Genomic DNA, 20,351 nt, shown 5'->3' on the forward strand with positions numbered 1-20,351 from the left:
CGCGACGAACAGTAAGATTTAACTTTACGCTGGAATAATGTATGACAGTTCAACAGCAACGAAAGGGACCGAATTACACTGCACCATTTATACACTCAAATAATGACGAAGATACACCAATACCTCCCCCCCCCCCCCCCCCCGAGCTATTACCGCCGGGGGCGGCGGCGCCGTTAAGCAGATATAGTGAGCGCTGACTGTCTATGGGCACCGTTATGTTGCCGGCAGTGTAGAACATGTACGTTTCCCTGTCGTGTCGTGTCCCTCTCACCCCTCCCCCCCCCCCTCCCATCAGCCCCTAGTTACAGGGTACGCCCTTGATACTGACACAGACAGCATAGGCAGTTTGGCCAGAGGGGAAGAAGAGTAAGTTCAGTAAGTTCATGGAACCCCCCCCCCCCCCCCGCGCAAACTCGAAGTGATTTGGTAATACTGCTGTTCTGTAGTTCCGTTTATATCTGCATCTATACTCCGCAAGCCAGCTTATGGTTTATGGCGGAGGCTACACTGTGTACCCCTGGCTCTTACCGTCTTCTCTGTTCCAGTCGCGAATGATCCACGGAGAAAACGATTGTGTTGCGCCTCCGTAAGAGCTCGATCCCTCTGATTTTACTTTAATAGCCTTTCCGCAAGATATGCGTAGGAGAAAGCTATATATTGGTTGGCTCTTCTAGGAACGTAACCTCTCGGAATTTTAACAGTGAAACACACCCGAGATGCACGTCGTCTCGCTTGTAGCGTGCGCCCTCCGAGTTGGATGATGACGCTTTCGTGGTTACTAAATAAACTTGTACGAAACGTTCTGCTTTTCTTTAAATTTTCTCTGCTTCCTCTATCAAGCCAATTTGATACGGGTCCCAGAGTGACGAGGAACATACCAGCATTGGTCTACCGAGGATTCTGTAAGATTATATATATCACACGAGCGGAGAAAACCGGCGTTGCCCAGGTATTTATCAATAGCTGTGCGTCCACGTCCGTATGATACAGCGTCTGGCCTTGCGCTTATTGTTTATGACGTCATACATCCTGAGCTACTTGTCATACAATGACACAATATTGTAGGTACATTCAGCGGCATATGTGGATACCGTCTACAAAATGTGTTACGAATGGAGTTAGTAGCAACGAAGTAATAAATTTAAACGCCATGCACGATGCGGCAGTTTTTCACGCATATCTCTGTTTATGGCGTCACATATCCTCAGCTGTATGTCATACAATGTTATAATATTATAGGTACATTCAGTGGAATAGGTAGATACTCTCTGCAAAATTTATTATGAACAGGTTAGTAGCCAATAAATAATAAACTTAAACGTCAAGCATTTTGCGGCAGTTTTTCAAGCATCTCGTTGTTTCTGACATCTCCTGAATTGTATGTCGTAGAATGATATATTTTTTTCAAGTACTTTCAGCGGTACTGTCTCTAAAATGTGTCGCGAGTACAGGTAGCGGTAAATAAGTAATAAAATACAACGCCCTACCTCACGCGTTGCTTTCACTGCATGTACAGCGGAAAAGTAGTAAGCGATAAACATTTAAACATTTTTCCTTTCATCGTTTTGTAGTGTCTGTCAGAGAGAAAAAATTTCGTAAAGGTTTGAAATCCTGTATAAAGTTTGTTCCAAGTCGTTAAATGTTCTCTTTCTCAAATACTCAATGAATGAAGTCTGGGAATTTATGCGTCAAGGAATACGCTTCTTTCTCACCTCAACCCCCAGCCCCAGCCCTTTGATAGGTAGGTGGTTCTTACCCCCACAGCGATTGTCGCCTGATGGTTATGTATATGTATACCAAGTCTGGTTGAAATCGGTCCAGTCGTCAGGAGATGTAAAACAAACAAAGAAAACACACACACACATTTTTATAAGTATGGATACCGTGAAAAATAATGGACCTCTAACACTCCACTGGGGCTCGCGCGAAGTTACTTTTGCGTCTGAAAATCCCTCTGCGTTAAGAATAACATGTTGTCTTTGCTGAGGTCATAAAAATAATGGAAACATAACGTTCTCTGTCTTTTGGTTGTGTGTAACGACATGGTAGCGGGTAAGGAGCAGGATGACGTACGTATTCACTAGAGAACTCGCAACAAGCCGTAAGTACTGCGATGGCAGCAAGCATTGCACGGTCCCATAATGGCAACTAACACTGTCTAACGGTGGACCAGTGATGCCGCTGGCTCAAGGAAACAGGAGGGAACTCGCCCTAGACGAGGTAAGCGACAAACGAAGTGTACGGCAACTTACAGTCATGGCGAGTCCGGGGAGGGATCAGGCACTGCCAGTCGCCGCAAATCATGTGCGCCGGAGGCGACGATGCGCCAGCCACTGACTCCCAATCCCGTATCTTATCTGTGTGGCCAGACATTCCACGAGCAGTCTATCGCGTGACTCAATCGTCGGTGACACGTGGTTACCAGAAAACGCCACTGGGCAGTCTTCGTTACACTACTACAATTAACACTGCCTCTCTGCATGCAGTCACGCATGGCGTGCGTACCTCTACGGTACTGACAGTGTTTCTTGTTTAGTTTGCCGTTAAGATTAGTCAAGAGTACGGCTGTTGTATTCGACCAAAATGATAAAAAGTATCTTATCTAAGTAAGCGCAGTATCTGGGATGGTTTTTCTCGTAACGGCGAAGATAAGCAAAGCTGTAGTATCTCGAAGAGGAAAGCTATCACATAACCCAACTGTCGACCCAGGACAACTGACTGATATATGGGGAATTACTGACACTCTGAAACTGCGAACGCCACAAAGTCAGTGGTGAGACTTGCCCCTTCTTGACTCTGAAACACTCAGCGAGATGGCTCAGCGGTGAAGGCGATGGACAAGCATTAGGTAGGATGATTGTTAGTATCCCCCGTCTAACCTTACCAATGATGGTTTCCGCTGATTTTCACTAATTCGCCTAAGATAAACGCCGTGGCTTTTAAAAGGACCTCGCGCATTTCCTTCTTCTACCCAAGCCTGTGCTCCCTCTCTAATGACCGAGTAGTCGACATGACGTTGAGTTAAGCCGCCTCCTTTTGCTTTCCAGACATGTAAAAGTCATTCGCACTACATTGATAGGGATTCGTCGCCCACAGTCGCGCGGGGTAGCCGCGCCGTCTAGGGGCTCCTCGCCACGGTTCGCGCGGCTCCCCCCGTCGGAGATACGAGTCCTGCCTCAGACGTGTGTGTGTGTTATTCTTAGCATAAGTTAGTTTAAGTTAGATTAAGTAGTGTGTAAGCCTAGGGACCGATGACCTCAGCAGTTTGGTCCCACAGGGACTTACCACAAATTTCCATCACCCACAGAAGGCAATGCACTGACTGAATATGTTGTGTAGTTTCAGCAGTGGTTACGTTGCTATCGTTATCACATGCGAGAGTTACGAAAAAGTAATGCCGTTAATGCTTCTTGCAGATAACATGAAAGACTGTTCATAATAACGTAAGTTGTCTTTAATAATGAGCGACGTGATGCAGTGGTTAGAACACTGGACACGTAAGAGTAACGGGAGGACAGGGAATAATTCTCCTCAGATTTCCTCATCGATTCTTCCTGTGGTTTCCCCAAGACACTTCGAGCTAGTGTCGATTTGATTTTCTGATCACGTACAACTTGGTGAAGGTATCGGCTTTGATTGACTCCTCTCGATAGACTAAGCTGAAATTATTCCTTTATCCAGTTTGACGCAATAATATCGAACTGGACAAGTAAGTTCATCACCAACCAAGAAGCTGCGCAGTCAGAGCGTACGAAAATGCCCTTTAATATTTTGTGAATAAAAAATTCTTTTTTGTCTTTTTCTCCCTCTGTAACCATAGTGATCATCACTCACTCTCTATTCCGTCTGCTAGAGAAATTGTCACCACTGCGATCTGCGTCGTGTATTCAAGGAGAAGTCTTCTAGGAACATTTGACGTTTGCGCCCCCCCCCCCCCCCCCCCCCCGCACACACACACACCGACGAAATCGTGAAGCAGCACAACCACTGTTTATTTCAAATACTTTTGTTAGTCTGGCCTGACTTTCGCGAGGTCCGTCAAACTTTCAGAATCCACAAAGCGGCGTTTGGATTCCTGCAATAAAACTAGTTCGCCGTCTCATAAAACAAACAACTACTTCCACATATAACGGTAAGTGCACTGCAAAATGTGAGAAAGATATATGAGTTCTCCAAAGCAAATTGGAAAGTAGTAGAACGATTATTTGCCTCACAGTGTATGGAAATATACAACAAAAAGTGAAGATAGAAAGATCATGATTTAACATCCAGTCAACGAGGTCATTAGAGACAGAGTACAAGCTCAGATTAGGGAAAGAAATGACTGACCCTTTTCCAAAGGAACTATCCCAACATTCGCGTCAAGCCACTAAGGAAAACCGCTAAAATTCCTTACTTTGGTACATGACTGGAATCTGAATCCCCGTCCTCTTTACTGTGAGTCCAGCGACTTAACCAAATCGCAGCCTAGTTTGGTCAAGAAAAAGTGATGATCGTAATTGAAAACAAGCTGCATGGGACACAAGGTCGTCCTCAGTACGCATCCAACACGCTATCGTCACTGTCACTGAAACTTCTCTCTGGTACACTATGGTTTTCTGTCCTAGTGAAACTGAACATTAACCCACTTCCGAAAAGGAAAAAAATAAGAAACAGCATCATGACGAAAGTCGCCTCTGGCGCTGGGAGGACTGACTTTACAAAATTGAAAGAAAATCTAAATCAAAGCTGGATCTAATCAAAGTTTCGCACTATTGTGACTCATGGCTTCACTTTTAGCCTGCTTTAATTGCTGTCTGTAGCTGAACCAAAGGAATGTCGAACACAGCCTTCAAAGACATTCTTGTTAAAATCAACACATTTAATTGCTTTTTCCCATGATGTGCAGTACTGGATCAGACGTCGAATGCTTTGATAAATTTTTAATCTAGTCTTTAATATCTCTTTCATAAGCCGTCTACGAATCACATCGCAGCTCACGCAGAAACTGAAGCAGAATATCTAAGTAAAAGTCGTCATACTTTCTTTTCTGCCTCCTTGAAACATCAAGCATTAAAAATTCAATTAGCTCCAGGCCCACTGCTTTCAGCAGAGTCGGCGAGAGACCTGCCTCTTCACTAATCTGATAGCGCCTGCAGGTTTCCTGCGAAAAGAAATTACGTCGGGATGTACAGATGCTTATGTAATTAGAATATAATCCTCATCTGAAGCTTCTACTTCCCAGTAATTTGAGTGATGCCCATTCGCTACCTTAACTTGGGAGATACACTTCAGCATTCTCGGCCTATGTCCAAGGCGCTACTTTGACAGCCCTAGTTATGTATGGTGACAAAATTATTAACAGTATAATTAGGAAGGGTTGAATGTGTACGAACAACCAGAAAGCATCAAAAGTAGAACACAGGTGCAATGAAACATGATGCAGGACTGAAATAAACCAATGATGCGTTAAGCAATACATTAGTGACTTGCGGGTCAAACTGAAAACCTCCGTAAACGATAGTACTACCTTAAAAGTTCCGATATCTCTGTAAGTGTATGAATAATCAGTGGCAGTATCAGCGATTCGCTGTTAATGAGCTGTGCCACATTCCATTCGTAACCCACGCCCATTTGTAATCTATCATGTATCAGCAGAAGCTTCGAATATTAATTTCAGGTCTTCTTTCAAATCCGCCTATGTACGCTGCTACTGTCGTCAGAAAACATCCAGAAATTATGTCCTGTCTTATGACGTCTATGTGCAACTACAGGAAACATAAGTACGAATGTGGGCATGCAAAACAAGCTAATAACTCCAAAATCCACAACTATTGGAAGCTGTGAGCTTCTAGCGGAAACTGCTACGATTTACAATTCGTTCATTGGCATAACTCTGGGTTCGTCAAAACACCTAATGCTGAAACCTACTTTCTTCTACTAATTTTAGTACCCTTACGGCTCTTACATACCACCACATATTGTCTTTCACGATTTCATTAACAGTAAAATATTTTAGGCTTTAAGGCTGGTTATCTCTAAAACTGTTTTGCATCCATAATAAAGGATCCTTTTTCTGAAATGATACATAATACATTTTCTTCATGACACTGAATTGCGAGGAAGTCTCAGCAAGACAAAGGTTCCACTCTGTAATTCCTAACGAGAACAAGATTGCGGTAAGTCAATGCCGACGAGTGACATAATGCCTTCGTAGCACATGCGTCGAAGAAACCTTAATGGAACAGAGAAACAGTTACTGAAGGGGACAAACTGCAAGATATTCAGAATTTTATAATTGCCGGATACCACTACCAATGTCAGGCTTGCACCAATACTAACATGCAGCTGCATACACGAACTATAGTTTACAGTTAGTAAAATACTCAGGGTAGTAAAATGTAACTTTTATGTTGACTGTTTCTACGTAGCTCCACGTTCTATCTAATCCTATGCGAAAACCAATTCGCATGCAGTTAACCTTTCCTTGAAGTTCAAGATTGTAAGATATTTGTGCCAACTGTGGAATGTGGCGATTAAGCAACAAATTGCTCTTTTTCCAGCAACTGATACAAATATCTCGCAATGTTGCATTAAAAATTTCTATGTCTTTCACATGCATTAAGTATTATACTAACTGTCGTCTATTATCTCTGTATATAACTGTCTACAGATAGGCGCAAAACAAATTTGTAGTAGCGCATTAAATAAATTATCAATACGTTATTGACAGCTAGCAATTTGCTACAAAGCTAAGTGTTTCGAATAGTTCACTGACAGAGACCCAGAAATGTTGTCAAGAACAGATAGGAATGAAGAGGCTTGCTGACATCGCACTCTTTTTGCCTGCGTGTAAGGAGAACACAGAGAATTTTTGAAAGAACCGACTACCTTGCACAGAATCTCAGTTCAAGATATTAGCGCATACTGAAAGTGATGAAATAAAGAAAAGAGAGGAGGGACTTGTTAAATATCTTCCACGGGGAACAGTGAGTTCAAGAAATGTAATAACTGCCGTAAGTAAAAATGACGGCTATATAATTACTGGAAGAATCGTATGGAAACGTAATTCACCCAAGAGGATTCAGCTTACAGAATCATCATTCGCGAAAAAAGCTAGTCAGTCAGGTATCCTTACCAGGTAGACTTAATAGAAGAGAGAGAGCAGGAAAATGGTAGCATTTGGAAAGTATGCCCTCGAAGAATACTAGGCGATGATAGAAGGCTTGGAGTGTTAGAAGGGAACAATAATAGAGACAGAATGAGACTAGACTATCAAGAAAAAAAATTTAAGAGGTTTTTGAGTGAAATACAAGGGATAGTCGAACAAAAACCACACACTCGCCACAGAGGGATCATGGGATGGTTCTATTCGGAAATAATCAACACACACGTTAAGACATTTATCCCACTGGAGACGAGACGAACAACTCTTGCTTCGTAGAACGCGGTCGGCCGCTGACAGATCCAATCTTGCAGTTGTCGTCCGATTGAAACTGACTTTACGGCGCTTAGCAGTTCTTCAACGTGCTGCGCAATGATTATGGTTCCACGCTCGAGGAACTCGACGGGCAGAGCGCCGCTGCAGTCGAAGGAGGAAGTCATCATCACCTTACCTTACTTTGATGTCTTTGGCGGGTAAAATATGGAATGTTTCTTCTGTTGGCTTTGCCGTTTGGATCGGGGCTGGCAGAATGCTGTCGGACAGAATCATCATGTTGCACGGCAACGCCCAGCACCACACTGTCAATCTTACGACGGCTACCCTTCAGCAGTTGGGTTGGGCAACACTGCAGCATCCTCCACACACCTTGGATCCTTCACCGCGTGATTTTCACATCTATGGCGATCTGAAGACAAACATTCACAGGCGTCGGTTTCATTCGGACGAGGATGTGCACGAGAGGGTGCTGTTGTGGTTCTCACAGCGGCCGTCTGCGTTCTATGAAACAGGAATAGATTGTCTCGTCTTCCAGCCGGATAACTGTCTTAAAGAGTGCGGTGACTACTTCTGAATGGAAGTATTCCACGGTTTCTTTGTGGCAGATGTTAGATTTTCATTTGACCTTCCCTTGTGGTTATGTGAAAATCAAAGATTATCAGAAGAAAGCAACAGATGGAGAAGAAGTCTAAAGACTGATGACATAAAAAAAGAGCATATCGAAAGAAGGTCGCCGCATTCAGCCACTTGTTTGTTTAGTGAGGCAGCGTCACAGAGATACTCATCAAACTCTAGGAGTAGGCTCTACGACAGATGCCTCGTGAAATGATGGAGAACGCAAAAATCAGCAGCAGAATGAACATATGCTAGCATTTGATAGTAGGTATGTATGGCCGCGGTCGAAGAAATTTTTTCGGTTCCTGACGTTTCGCCCAAAGTTGCGTTGGTGCACCTCCGAAGACGTCCAGCGCAACTCTGAACGAAACGTCTGGAAGCGAAATGTTTCTTCGACCACGGCCATGCAGCCCGGAGGACTCGTCAGTAAGTATGACATCCGGTCTCGAAAGCCTCCATTGTATCATCGATACGTAATGTTGTTAGGCTGTGGAGGAAGTGGCAGACACTGTCCAGCCGGGACGCAGCGAGGGCGGCGGCGGCAGCGGCAGGTACTGACGTGCGGTGTGCGGGCTGTGTGGAGAGAGGAGGATCCAGCAGGCGGCGGCGGGCAGCTGCAGCGCGGCGACGACGGCCGCCGCCTCGGCGACCACCCCGCGCCGCGACATGGTCCATCAGGCACGGGGCGGGCAGCAAGCGCGGCTGCCCGAGGCGCACTGCACACCGGCCACGGTATCCTGCGTGTCTCGGATCGCCGCTTATCGCCGGCCGTTCTGACACATCGGCCCTTATCTGGCAGCGCTTGACGGCGCGCCGGCGCTCAGTATAGCCAGCCCTCACTCTATAATGGCAGCCTGCTATCGCCACTCCTCATTACCGTTGACAGTCTTATTAATACCTGTCACTTCGCGAGGAGAGGGCCAAAACAGACGCTGCCTTCGCAAACAACTAACACCAACAGCCAAGGATCTACACAGTCAGCAATGAAAGTTGGTTTCAAAACAATGAAAAGTGGCTTGGCAAATTTATTGTGTGTTTAATCTTCGTAACCGGTTTCGGTCATTAAAACCACCTACAGCCCAAGGCTCTAGGTGATGACATGATGATGATGATGATGATGATGATGATGATGATGAGTTTGTGGGCGCTGAACTGCGCGATCATCAGCGCCCGTACAAAGTCCCAATTTGTACATTGTCCAGTTTTTTTTTTACACAGTCCAATCTAGCCACAGTCACAAATGAGATGTTGTTGTTGTTGTTGTTGTTGTTGTTGTGGTCTTCAGTCCTGAGACTGGTTTGATGCAGCTCTCCATGCTAATCTATCCTGTGCAAGCTTCTTCATCTCCCAGTACCTACTGCAACCTACATCCTTCTGAATCTGCTTAGTGTATTCATCTCTTGGTCTCCCTCTACGATGTTTACCCTCCACACTGCCCTCCAATACTAAATTGGTGATCCCTTGATGCCTCAGGACATGTCCTACCAACCGATCCCTTCTTCTAGTCTAGTTGTGCCACAAGCTTTCCCTTCTCCCCAATCCTATTCAATACTTCCTCATTAGTTACGTGATCTACCCACCGTATCTTCAGCATTCTTCTGTAGCACCACATTTCGAAAGCTTTTATTCTCTTCTTGTCCAAACTGGTTATCGTCCATGTTTCACTTCCATACATGGCTACACTCCACACAAATACTTTCAAAAACGACTTCCTGACATGTAAATCTAGACTCGATGTTAAAAAATTTATCTTCTTCAGAAACGCTTTCCTTGCCATTGCCAGTCTATGAGATGAGGAAAACACAAACACCCAGTCCGTGGGCAGAGAAAATCCCCAACCCGACCGGGGATCGAACCGAGGACACCGTAATCCAGAGGCAGCAATGCTGGCCACTGGGCCACGAGCTCTGGACTAGGTGACGAGAGGAGCCAGTGCCCAGAGCTTCAGTGTGATACCAATTAGTATTTCTTGTGTGTGTGTGTGGGGGGGGGGGGGGGGGGGGGGAGCATGCCTCCTTGCGCGAGTGGTTCGTGACAGAGTCTAGTTAATTTCACACTGCAGCTCCCAGCATTAACTCTTTTGACCATCTGGAGTCTTGGTCTGAGGTTGCTCCTGATTAACAAAACCCGTCACCCGGCCACCAACAGTATTAACTACCATTATATATTTTTTTGCCCCTGGTCAGCGATTAACTCTAACATTACACGATTATTCAATTTTTCTCGTTTCGTTCTTACTTTTCTCTTCTAAAACCTCTTCATTCTTTAGCTCTGTTCCTGTTTCCTTTGCTCTGTCCGTATTTTGCCTGTTTTCTTCCTTTCTTCTACTGCAAATTTAGTGCTCACAATTTTGTTTTTGCATTCGTCTCCATTTACCACTTCCGTATTGATCCCTGCCTGTTTTAGGTCTTCTTATATATCTTGATCCAATTTTTTTTTCTAACTGGACTGTTTACTACATCAAAAATCCTCTTTGTGAGTCTGTTGTTGTTCATTCTATGTATGTGTAAACAGAATGTTAGTCGGCGTTTTGTGATCGTGTCTGGAAGTCCGTCTGTGTGCTCCTATGATTCTTTGGTTGGTCGCTTCATCCATACACAATCTCTGTGTACTGCTCCAAAAAAAATTTTCTCGGTATTTTTCGTTCTATTTTTTCTGTCTCTGTGATGCCTGATGCTACGATTGTCGTTTTTGAAGGGTGGTGCGCTTACTGCGCATTGTACTGTATTATAGTGCCAGAGTTTATCTCCACCGCCACGTTTTACTATTATAAAAAGTATGACCGCCGAGCCTCTTCAAGATGTCGAAAGAACTTCTGTGTTTCGTTTTAAAGCACACTGGCTATTTTTATAATAATTTTCCACTCAGCTGTGTTTGTTGTTTATTTCTGTTGCAATCGACTTACAAGCCTCTTCAGAAGCTTAAGCACAGCTACTGAAATGAAATACAGCCGATAGCGTACCTTGTTGCTCAATCGCAGCATCCTGAAATGTAGTAAATGTTTCCATGACTGCGCGATGTGCCTGAAGATGAATCCATCCAGGCCTTCAAAATCATTTGGGCGCCCGGTGTGGCCGAGCGGTTCTAGGCGCTCCAGTCTGGAACCACCGCGACCGCTACGGTTGCAGGTTCGAATCCTGCCTCGGGCATGGATGTGTTTGATGTCCTTCGGTTAGTTAGGTTTAAGTAGTTCTAAGTTCTTGGGAACTGATGACCTCAGATGTTAAGTCCCATAGTGCTCAGAGCCATTTTGAAATCTTTTGCACATAAAGTAAACAACAAACACAGCCGAGTCCAAAATTTGTGTGACAACAGCCTGCATGGTCCAAACAAAAGAAATTTACTGCTACCGTCCTCATTAACAAGCGTAATGGGAGCAACAAGTTTATCATCAATAAACATTCCGAAAAAATCCTCACTCTGGGGCATGTACAGCAATGTATCACCAATAAGCAACGAGGATTAGAGAGGGATGGCGTAAATTTCTGTCCATTAAGTGTTCCTCTTGCGACAGAGAAAGGTCAATCTTATCCAAAACTATCTGCCAAACAATATGAAAAATTGAAACGACACCACCCTGTCTCGTTGACGTAAGAGGCGATAAAATCACCAGATAAAGCAGTTCGAACGAGAGGAGGAAACAATTTACAGTGTCGTGTGTGTGTGTGTGTGTGTGTGTGTGTTCTACCAGCACAGAGAATAACATTAATCAGACACTGTGAGCAGCACTACCACATTATACGCTGAAGACGCTTATCTACAGGAACGTATCGCCACTAAAGGAAGTGCAGAAATACTTAGACAGAATTTCAATTCGATGTAATAAATGGCAGCTTCCTTTAAATGTGAATGAATGCCAGATAACGACAGCAACTAAGAAAGGAAAGATATAATTCTGAAGACCATCATATCATTTGATTACTTACAAGTAATTTAGAAAAACATAAGATGGGGAACGTGCACATTAAACCAGTGGCAGCAAACGTCAGGTATCGACGTAAAACTTCACTTCTGCTTTTCTTAAAACGTACCAAAAATTTTCCGGAAAGTGTCATGTAAATGCGTTTGTGGTGAGCAGTGAGCACACGTGGCACCCATTTTGCGCAAAGCTTTCTCATGTTCAGTTCCTGGTGCAACATGTGACCAACACGTTCCTTTGATATCCCTAGAGCATTAACAATTTCACGCAGCTTTATTCGACGATCTTCCACAATCAATCGTGCATTTTTCGGAAAATCTTTGACGCTTTCTCGGCCACATTTAAGCTCGCTCATTTCTTCACGGTGGAAATTCAAGGTGAAGAGCCACCACACACGTTTACAAGACGCAAATGAAATATATACAAACTGCAAATGAATGACAGTCGGTCATAAACCCAATTTAACCACTGCACGATACTCTATTTTTTTTCCATTTTCAGCACCAAGCTCACTGCAACTGCTTCAAACGACTGCCTACAGTCAGCTGTTGCCTGGAGTGACTTGTAATTTTTCGTCGCTAACACGAGTACCAAGTAACAGGAAAAAAAAAAAATCACGCGAGTAATGCTGCAATCTTTGGGTGAAGCCGAGAACTATTCAGTCATCTCTCTTAGTGACTAGGACTAAGGCAGTTTTGACACAGTGGCGGATCCCACTCTGCGACGGGCAGCGTCGTTCACTGGAGTGGGCGCACAGAGAGCATGTGAGAGGCACGGCAAGCGTGAAGACGCTCGGCGCCGGTGTTTACGGACGTGCTGACAGTACCGGCACCTGGCAGCTCCCCGCAGCCGTGTCCAGCGCTAATTAAGTGCCCGAGGTGGGCCGACACGGCCGTCCCCAGCGAGGGCCCTCGCCGCCCAATTAGGGCATGCGCAACGGGGAACTCGTCGCACCCAGTCCAAAGTGCCCGCGTCCCGCGGAGAAGTGCCTGCCTACACCTGCTTTACTAATTTCCGTCGCACGGCGAGCGAACACCGAACATGAAAGGTGGAGCCATTTCCTTAAATAATGTTCCCGCCGCAAAGTGCACACAAAAGGGTACAAAAGACTGCGTGATATTTCTTCTTAGGCAAACCATTGTTTACAACAGCAGTAATGATGTCTACGCTATCTAACAAAAGAAGCGTCACACTTCACAGACATAATCCGATAACCAAACTTCATTACACATATGAATTAATTTCGTGCTGCCACAACAGTCAGGTTTCTGCAAAGTCACCCTATGTTACAAACAATGAAAAGCAGCTATTATGATATCATGAATGTGGGAAAAGGAATTAGACCTCGAGCTCTTTAACGAACCCGCAAGATAAAGCTATCATGAATCCGAAGATCGGTTTGAAGGCCGCAGTACTTTATTAAACTAGGTCTTATTGAACGTGCTATGCCCTTGCCATCCTCCACCTATAGAAGTGACAGGGGTCTCTATCATTTAACGTGGGCCGCCTTTCTTGGTTTTTTCATATGCATAAATCATTTACAAACCAGAAAGAAGCGATACTCGTATAATTGCATACAATGGGTGCCCGCCCTACGAGTCGCCAGGCACATTTTTTCTGGTATTTCAGCAGATATTTGCAGTTGAGTTTCTGCAGTGCGGAGCTGGAGTCAACCCAAATAAATACTGCTCATCACGTCTTTCATGCGACGCCAGCGCCGACGGAAAGTGTCGGTTTGTTCATGGTTGCAAACAAAGTTATTTTTAAAGCGGAATTTTACGTGCGCGTTCGATATAGCGGTCGCGAATTAGTCTAGCGTGGTATTCGCTTCAAAGATATACAGTGACAGTAAAACACGAAGAACAACCAGGACGCTTACAGCGACTGAATAGCGCAGCTGCACGGTGGTAGCAGTCAGCGCGGGCCAGGGCGGTTCTTTCGCTGCTGGTGCTGGCGTTCTGATTTTTCTTCATGTTTTAAGAGTCTACGTCGATACATATCGATAAGCTGATTATCGCACTATACTAATTTGGGACCACCATATCGACCCACACATGACAGAATCCAAGTCTTGATGACCAAATTGACAAGGAGATCATCATCATCAGATGTAGAAGTAGGAATACGTATTTGCTGCAGCATCGTATTGAACCAACGTTGGATGTGTTGCGGAGGTGTTCGGTGGATATTAGATTCGGGTAATTGTTAGTGGCGGATAATCGTGAATGATACATGTGTGTTACGAAGAATACTGCGATTTTCTGTTGATGAAGCATTGTGTTGTTGGGAAAAGGCACATGCAGTGTGGCAAATAGGAGGTATTATTTCGAGATTTAAGCGTTGCAAGAGCCGTGTTCGTCGTTCAGGGAACGCAAAACTCTTGGCACGCGAATTACGTACTTCGTTGTAGCTCAACATTATCAGAGTTTCATTGTTGTGAATGGCTGAAGACAGTTAACGGGTAGCTAATTGTCGAAAAATCTTATTTGAGGACCATTCGTACTTCATTTTAGTCTGCAGTCCATCAGACAACGTTGCAAGTACCAAGTTCAAACGTGCGTTCTGTAGGATGATATCGGGCGATCGGTCGGTTGTCCGTTATGAGATGAGATGATTTCGCTTGCTACGAGCGAGTTATTTGGAGCATCTGTTAACACTTTGGACTTATACTGGGTGGAACGGGGTTCAAATCTCACAAGGAGACCACGCGCCAGTGGCTTAAAATATTGATTTTATAACAACGATGTGGGTCTCTCGAACTGTTAAGTAAGCGTACATTTTTCTCGCTGTGGTGTGGTATTGTATTACCCCTATTTACCGCAAGAAACATATCCCTATATACATGTTGTAAATTTTCCAGAGGCTGTAAACACGTGCAAGCGAGATAAAGTTAATTTCAACGTGTGGGTCCATATGGATTATCATCAGAACCAAATCGAAAATAAACGCGGTAAAATGATTTTAATTTACAAATTTTAGGCCATTACAACTTAATATATCATAGTAACTTTGCAAATCGCTACCCAACTGAAGCGTCGTGTGGAAGGCTCTTAGGAAACTGAACGACACTTTCGAGTCTACTATCACGGTGTTAAATCGAGCATAAAACCAGCGGCACAATCCCGTAATGAAAGAAAAAAAGTCCCGTCATCCGTTGTGATTTTTATAGCTTTATTCTCAGTTAGTAAGAAATTTGTGCTTCTTCAGGTTTCAGCACAATGAGATGTATAGAACAAACTGTAGCTGTAGCTATTCTATGGCAGTAAAGGAGAAATCATAGCGCTTCGGTTATGGCGATAGATTTCTCTCAGTTATCACGGCAGAAGTACACTGCTATATAAAATCAGTTCATGTACGACTAGCACCAGAAGTACACATGCAGCAAACTGGAAGCGAGACTAACATTCCGTAAGTTCTTTGCACATCTCCTATTTTGTTGTTGCAACTTCTTTGTCGTTACAGACTCAAGTATGTGAGGTTGACGAAAAGATTATCTGAAGAGTCACTAGAAAGTCGTGTTAAAAACCCTTGCATTACGGTGCAGTGCTATAGAACTAATTCTCCACTGAATCATAACCTAAAGCTACCTAATTTTTTCAAGACTCATTGCCCTGAAATTCAGTATTACTACACCATGGATCAGCGTTACAAACGAGGATGCCCTTCATGGAGGTAGGCGGTGAGAAATACACTTATGCGTTGTGTTTAGATCAAGGCACTTAAAAATACAACGCCACAAACAACATTGCTGTTTCAGAAGAAGAAGCATTCGTGGAAAATTGTAATAATAATTTTCTTCAACACAGAATTTCCTATCTCAGTAGATATAATTCCTACAGGTAGAAACTAGTTCTAATGGTTGAAAGCTGAAGAAATAAAAAACAAACGGCCGCTTCCTTCAACGCATTTACCGAGCAGAATACAAAACTAAAATTCTTTTTCCTGTTCTTGTGCCTGAAGGAATAATAACGGTGCAGTAACACGGGTCTGCTGCGGAAATGATATCGCTCCAAAGACTTTTGAAAACCAAGTTACAGCGCACTATTACCTTGAACAGAGGAAACGCTTCTTACGTTCCAGTAAAGCATCATCTTTCAAATCCTTCCGTGTTTTCCAACAAACTTTAGAGTGTTACCGCTCCGGCAGCTGACAACACAAATAAACTTATGGGTTCACGGTTCAGAGTTGTAAATAATGACAACATACTTACGAAGCTGTAAGAAGCGGTTTTAAAGAATGACTCCGGAATACACTAGAAGGCTCTACCTATCGCTCTTGTAGGGATGGCAAGGATATGATTAGATTAATTACAGCGCGCACAGAGACAGTCGTTCTTCCCATGCTCAATACATGAACGGAATGTTAAAATCCCTAATAGGTGGTACAGTGGGACGTTCCCTTTGCCACGTGCTTCACAATGGTTTTCAGAGTATAGAAGTAGATGCAGAAAAATATGGAAAGACATAACACTGATCAATGAATAAATCAGTAAGGAGTTTTAATCTGTGCTGAACGTCGTGACCCCATGAACCAAGCGTCTCCATCTCGGGAGGTCACCGACCTCTCTTAGAGTCTGCTGAAGAGGTAGACTTGAGATGATCTTGATTTTAAAAATCCACCTGCTCGCTGCTCTCCCTTTTTTATGTTCTCCTTCTCTTTTCGCAACATGGCCGAAGAAATGGATAATTTTTTGGTTCACAAGAGAAGAATGGCGCCTTGAAATAATGAGTTGTTCAATAACGCACACATTAATTCTATCGGTCCTTTTAAGTGAAACATCGTGCGTGAAATGCATCAATACGCTGCGTATCTCTGGCCTTAAAAGCCCATCTTTCAGAACGTAAAGGAAGACGGAAAACATGGGTGTTTCAGATCTTTGTGCTGTCTGTTATCGCTCTGTTCTACCAGATCTTTGTGATCTTCATAACCAATCGCCCTAGCGCGATCCGTCTTTTTATCTTATCTTCAAAACTTCCTGTGTCGCACATGATTCACCCAAGATAAATGAAAGAATGCACTGCTTCCAGTTCCTTTAATCGACCTGTCAGTTAAACTTGCGCTCCTCGAACAATTATCGTAAGTTAGGACTTGCTAACATTGATTTCTAATCATATTACAGACTGAGGTTCTTTTACTTTTATTAGTAGCGTAACAAGTTCATCTTCGCCGCTGGCTTAAAGCACGGTATCATGAGCAAATCGGAAATGACAGTTCTTCCAGCAACTGAGATGTTTTCGGTCCGACCATCAACAGCTTTCCTAAAGAATAAATATACTTTTAATATTTTTATTTATCATATTTTATTTAGATAAGAGAATGAAATTTATTGCACAGATAACTAAAATTGCGGATGTGTCGTCAGCTTTATTCTTTGGTAGGAGTTATATCTTTGCACATTTTTGCCACCATACGCCTACACCAAGTATCTGTCAAACCACAAGAACAGTGGCATTTGCAAAGCAGGACAACGGTAACACATCACGATTTGCGTTAGGCAACGTTCGCAAAATGTTGTGCTTCCGTTTCGTGATGATAACGAAATATTCTTTTTATACAAGTAAACAGTCTATAGTGATTTAGAAAATCGGAAGTAGGTCTTAATAAACTCCGTTGTAAGTGGAAAAACGCCGCCTTCATCTAATAAATTTGTGACTGTGTTGTCCACTTTAAAAATGATCTGGAATGAGGTCCCCCAACCCAGCAATGCCATAGTAGTCCTCATTATTATCCGAAGTTAAGGGTTGAGTGTGCATTCGGTCTTAAATGCTTGTGTGTTGTGCTTTTGCAGGCCAGATTTCGAAGTGACCCTGTATTATCCTAACATATATGACTGTCTAGAAACTTTGCTAATCGATGTACAAGACCCATGACAGTTAATTCAACGAACTGATTCGACGTGGATTTGTCTCAGCTTCCCTGTCTCGCGAGCTAGCTTTCTACGCTGTAAGACAACATCCTTCATAAGTACGTTGGTGTACAAAACGTAAGGACGAAAGTAACTTTCGCATGATGTGTCATTTCCAAGCGACAACGCTTGTCGAAACTTCGCCCGTACGTAAAAAGAGCTGCTACAGTATAGTGCAGAAGCTAACGAAGAACTGCGCAGCGAGACGAACGGAAATAACACTTTTATTCAGAGGCAAAATTACATTGAATTCACCGCGATGTACGATGATCCCCCAAACATTACAATGGCCGGTACTTGGTTCCCAACAGGGTGTGTGATCACCACTGACGGCGAAGCACGCTCCCATGCTGGTCACAAGAGTGGGAAGGAGCCTGCGAGGTAGGAGGTTCCATTCCCACACCAGCGCAGGTGACGGCTGCTGTATGGTCGTCGGTGCCTGTGGACGTGCTGCAATACGTTTCCCTAAGGCAACCTACATGTGCTCGATAGTGTTTCAGTTGGTGGAACGAGCAAGGCAGGGTAGGCCAGGCCAGTCCATGCGCCGAATATCCCCTCGATACAAGAGCTGCTCCACCTGTTCGATGTGGTCGTTCATTGTTCCCCACTAAAATTACGTCAGGGACGAATACACCGCTTAAAAAATGCACATGGGGGAGGGAGTACAGTGTCACAATAACGCTGAGCGTTTAGTGTATATGAGTCATAGATTTAGAGGTCAGTACGTCCGTGCAACATTACGACTGTCCACACCTTAATGCCTGGACCACCTTTCGATAATGTTCGACAATGCTGGACGTACCGTCATACGACGAGATGTGGGAAAACTTAACGCAACCAGGACGACAGTTTTTGTAGTACAGCTGCAATGGTGTGGGGAGGCGTAAGGTTGCAATGGCGTCCTGACCTCTAAATCTTTGAACACAGTGCACTCAACAGTCGACGTCATTGTAACACAGTACTCTTTCCTCGTGTGCGTCTTTCCAGGGATGAATTCGGCCTTGAATTCATTTAATGCACGACAATGCGCGACCGCATCGAACAGCGCAGGTAGATGAATTCCTAGAACGAGACGATATTCGGCGAATGGGCTCACCTACCAGTAACCCCGACTTAAATCCCATCGAGAACGTGTGTGATACGCTGGGGAAACGTCTTGCAGTACGGAGGAATGGAACGCCACGCCACAAGAACTCGTTGGCAACCTTGTGGCTAGCAGGTGAGCCCGTGCCAGAGTATCCATTTCCGTCTTATTAAGAACTATGGCACACCTTCTGTAATGTTTGGTGGACACTCATAAATCGCGGTGACTTCTGTGTAATTATTGTCTTTCAATTAAAGTGTCATTTCTGTTCACCTAATTCTGTATTTCTTTTAGTTACCTTCTCTAATGCACTACTATGTATGGATGAAGTTTCATCGAGTTTAGTTACTCGGCAATGACACATCAAGTGAAAGTTATTTATATCCTCCAGTTTTGCACACCATTGTATGAGAGTGGTCTGACAAGTCTGGTAAGTTTCCATGAACGAATGCAATATTTTTGTTGAACTTCTGTCGTTAGTGAACTTGATTATTCCAAGGATCGTATAAAGAATTTCGACAATCTACAGTGTGTAGTCCATTGTTGACAGCAATCTAAAATGATCAGTGTGTCGACTGTGATTGAAGAATGGAGAAAACCGAGTCTTCGTGCTGTTATTTAACATTTTCATTTGAAGGGTTGGACTAGCGCCCGAAATAAAACTGAATTGGATGAAGTTCACGCGGACTCTGCACGATCGTTAGAGATCCATTTTCTTTTGGCTTAATGAATTTAGACGTGGTTGGACAAGCACCGAAGACAAAGCACGCTCCGGTCATCCAACTATGGTCACCACAAACCAAACCACTGACAAAATCCATAATATTGTCACGCGAGACGGCCGAGTAAAAATTCGTGAGATTGCTGAGACTGTTGGAATCTCAACTGAGGGAGTGCGTAATATCCTCACGAAGAACTGGCTATGAAGAAGCTGTGTGCGAGGTGTGTGCCACGATTGCTCACAGTCGACCAAGAGCGCATCCGACACTACATTTCAACACAATGTCTGACGACGTTTAATCGCAATCCGCAAAACTTTTTACGCCTATTTGTAACTGCTGATGAAATATGGGTCCATCACTGTAAAACAGAGACAAACCGGAAATAGAAACAATGGACATAGGTTGTTCAAAGTGCATCAAAGACCAAACCAACGACCATTCTGTGGCTCGGTAACATGACGGTCACTCTTTTTCTACACACACCAAAATAATATTTGCGTCGCCTAGGTTCCGAGAGTTCCGGAACCTGAACAGAAAATTGGAATAGAGATCAACATAACGATTTTATTGCTCATGAAAACCACACTTTGTATGTTGTACCACCATACAGCGAAACCTTCAGAGATGGTGGTCCAGATTTCTGGACACACCGGTACCTCTAATACCCAGTAGCATGTCCTCTTGCA

At 43.9% G+C, this 20,351-nt stretch overlaps 1 protein-coding gene across 6 annotated transcripts in view; it reads right to left on the reverse strand.

Moving 5' to 3' along the window:
• LOC126458070 (atypical protein kinase C) overlaps positions 1 to 20,351 on the reverse strand; it is a 762,657-nt gene that overhangs the window by 238,216 nt on the left and 504,090 nt on the right. The window contains exon 1 of one of the 6 annotated variants that reach the window (XM_050094880.1): positions 8,595 to 8,738. The exons of the other annotated variants lie outside the window; for them this stretch is intronic. Within the exon in view, the coding sequence (XP_049950837.1) occupies positions 8,595 to 8,703 (109 nt within the window). The 5' untranslated portion in view covers positions 8,704 to 8,738. Of the gene's footprint in view, positions 1 to 8,594; positions 8,739 to 20,351 lie in introns of those variants that run through there. 6 annotated transcript variants of the gene reach the window in all.

Source organism: Schistocerca serialis, chromosome 2, assembly GCF_023864345.2.
Source record: "Schistocerca serialis cubense isolate TAMUIC-IGC-003099 chromosome 2, iqSchSeri2.2, whole genome shotgun sequence".
Classification (NCBI taxonomy): Eukaryota; Metazoa; Arthropoda; class Insecta; order Orthoptera; family Acrididae; genus Schistocerca; species Schistocerca serialis.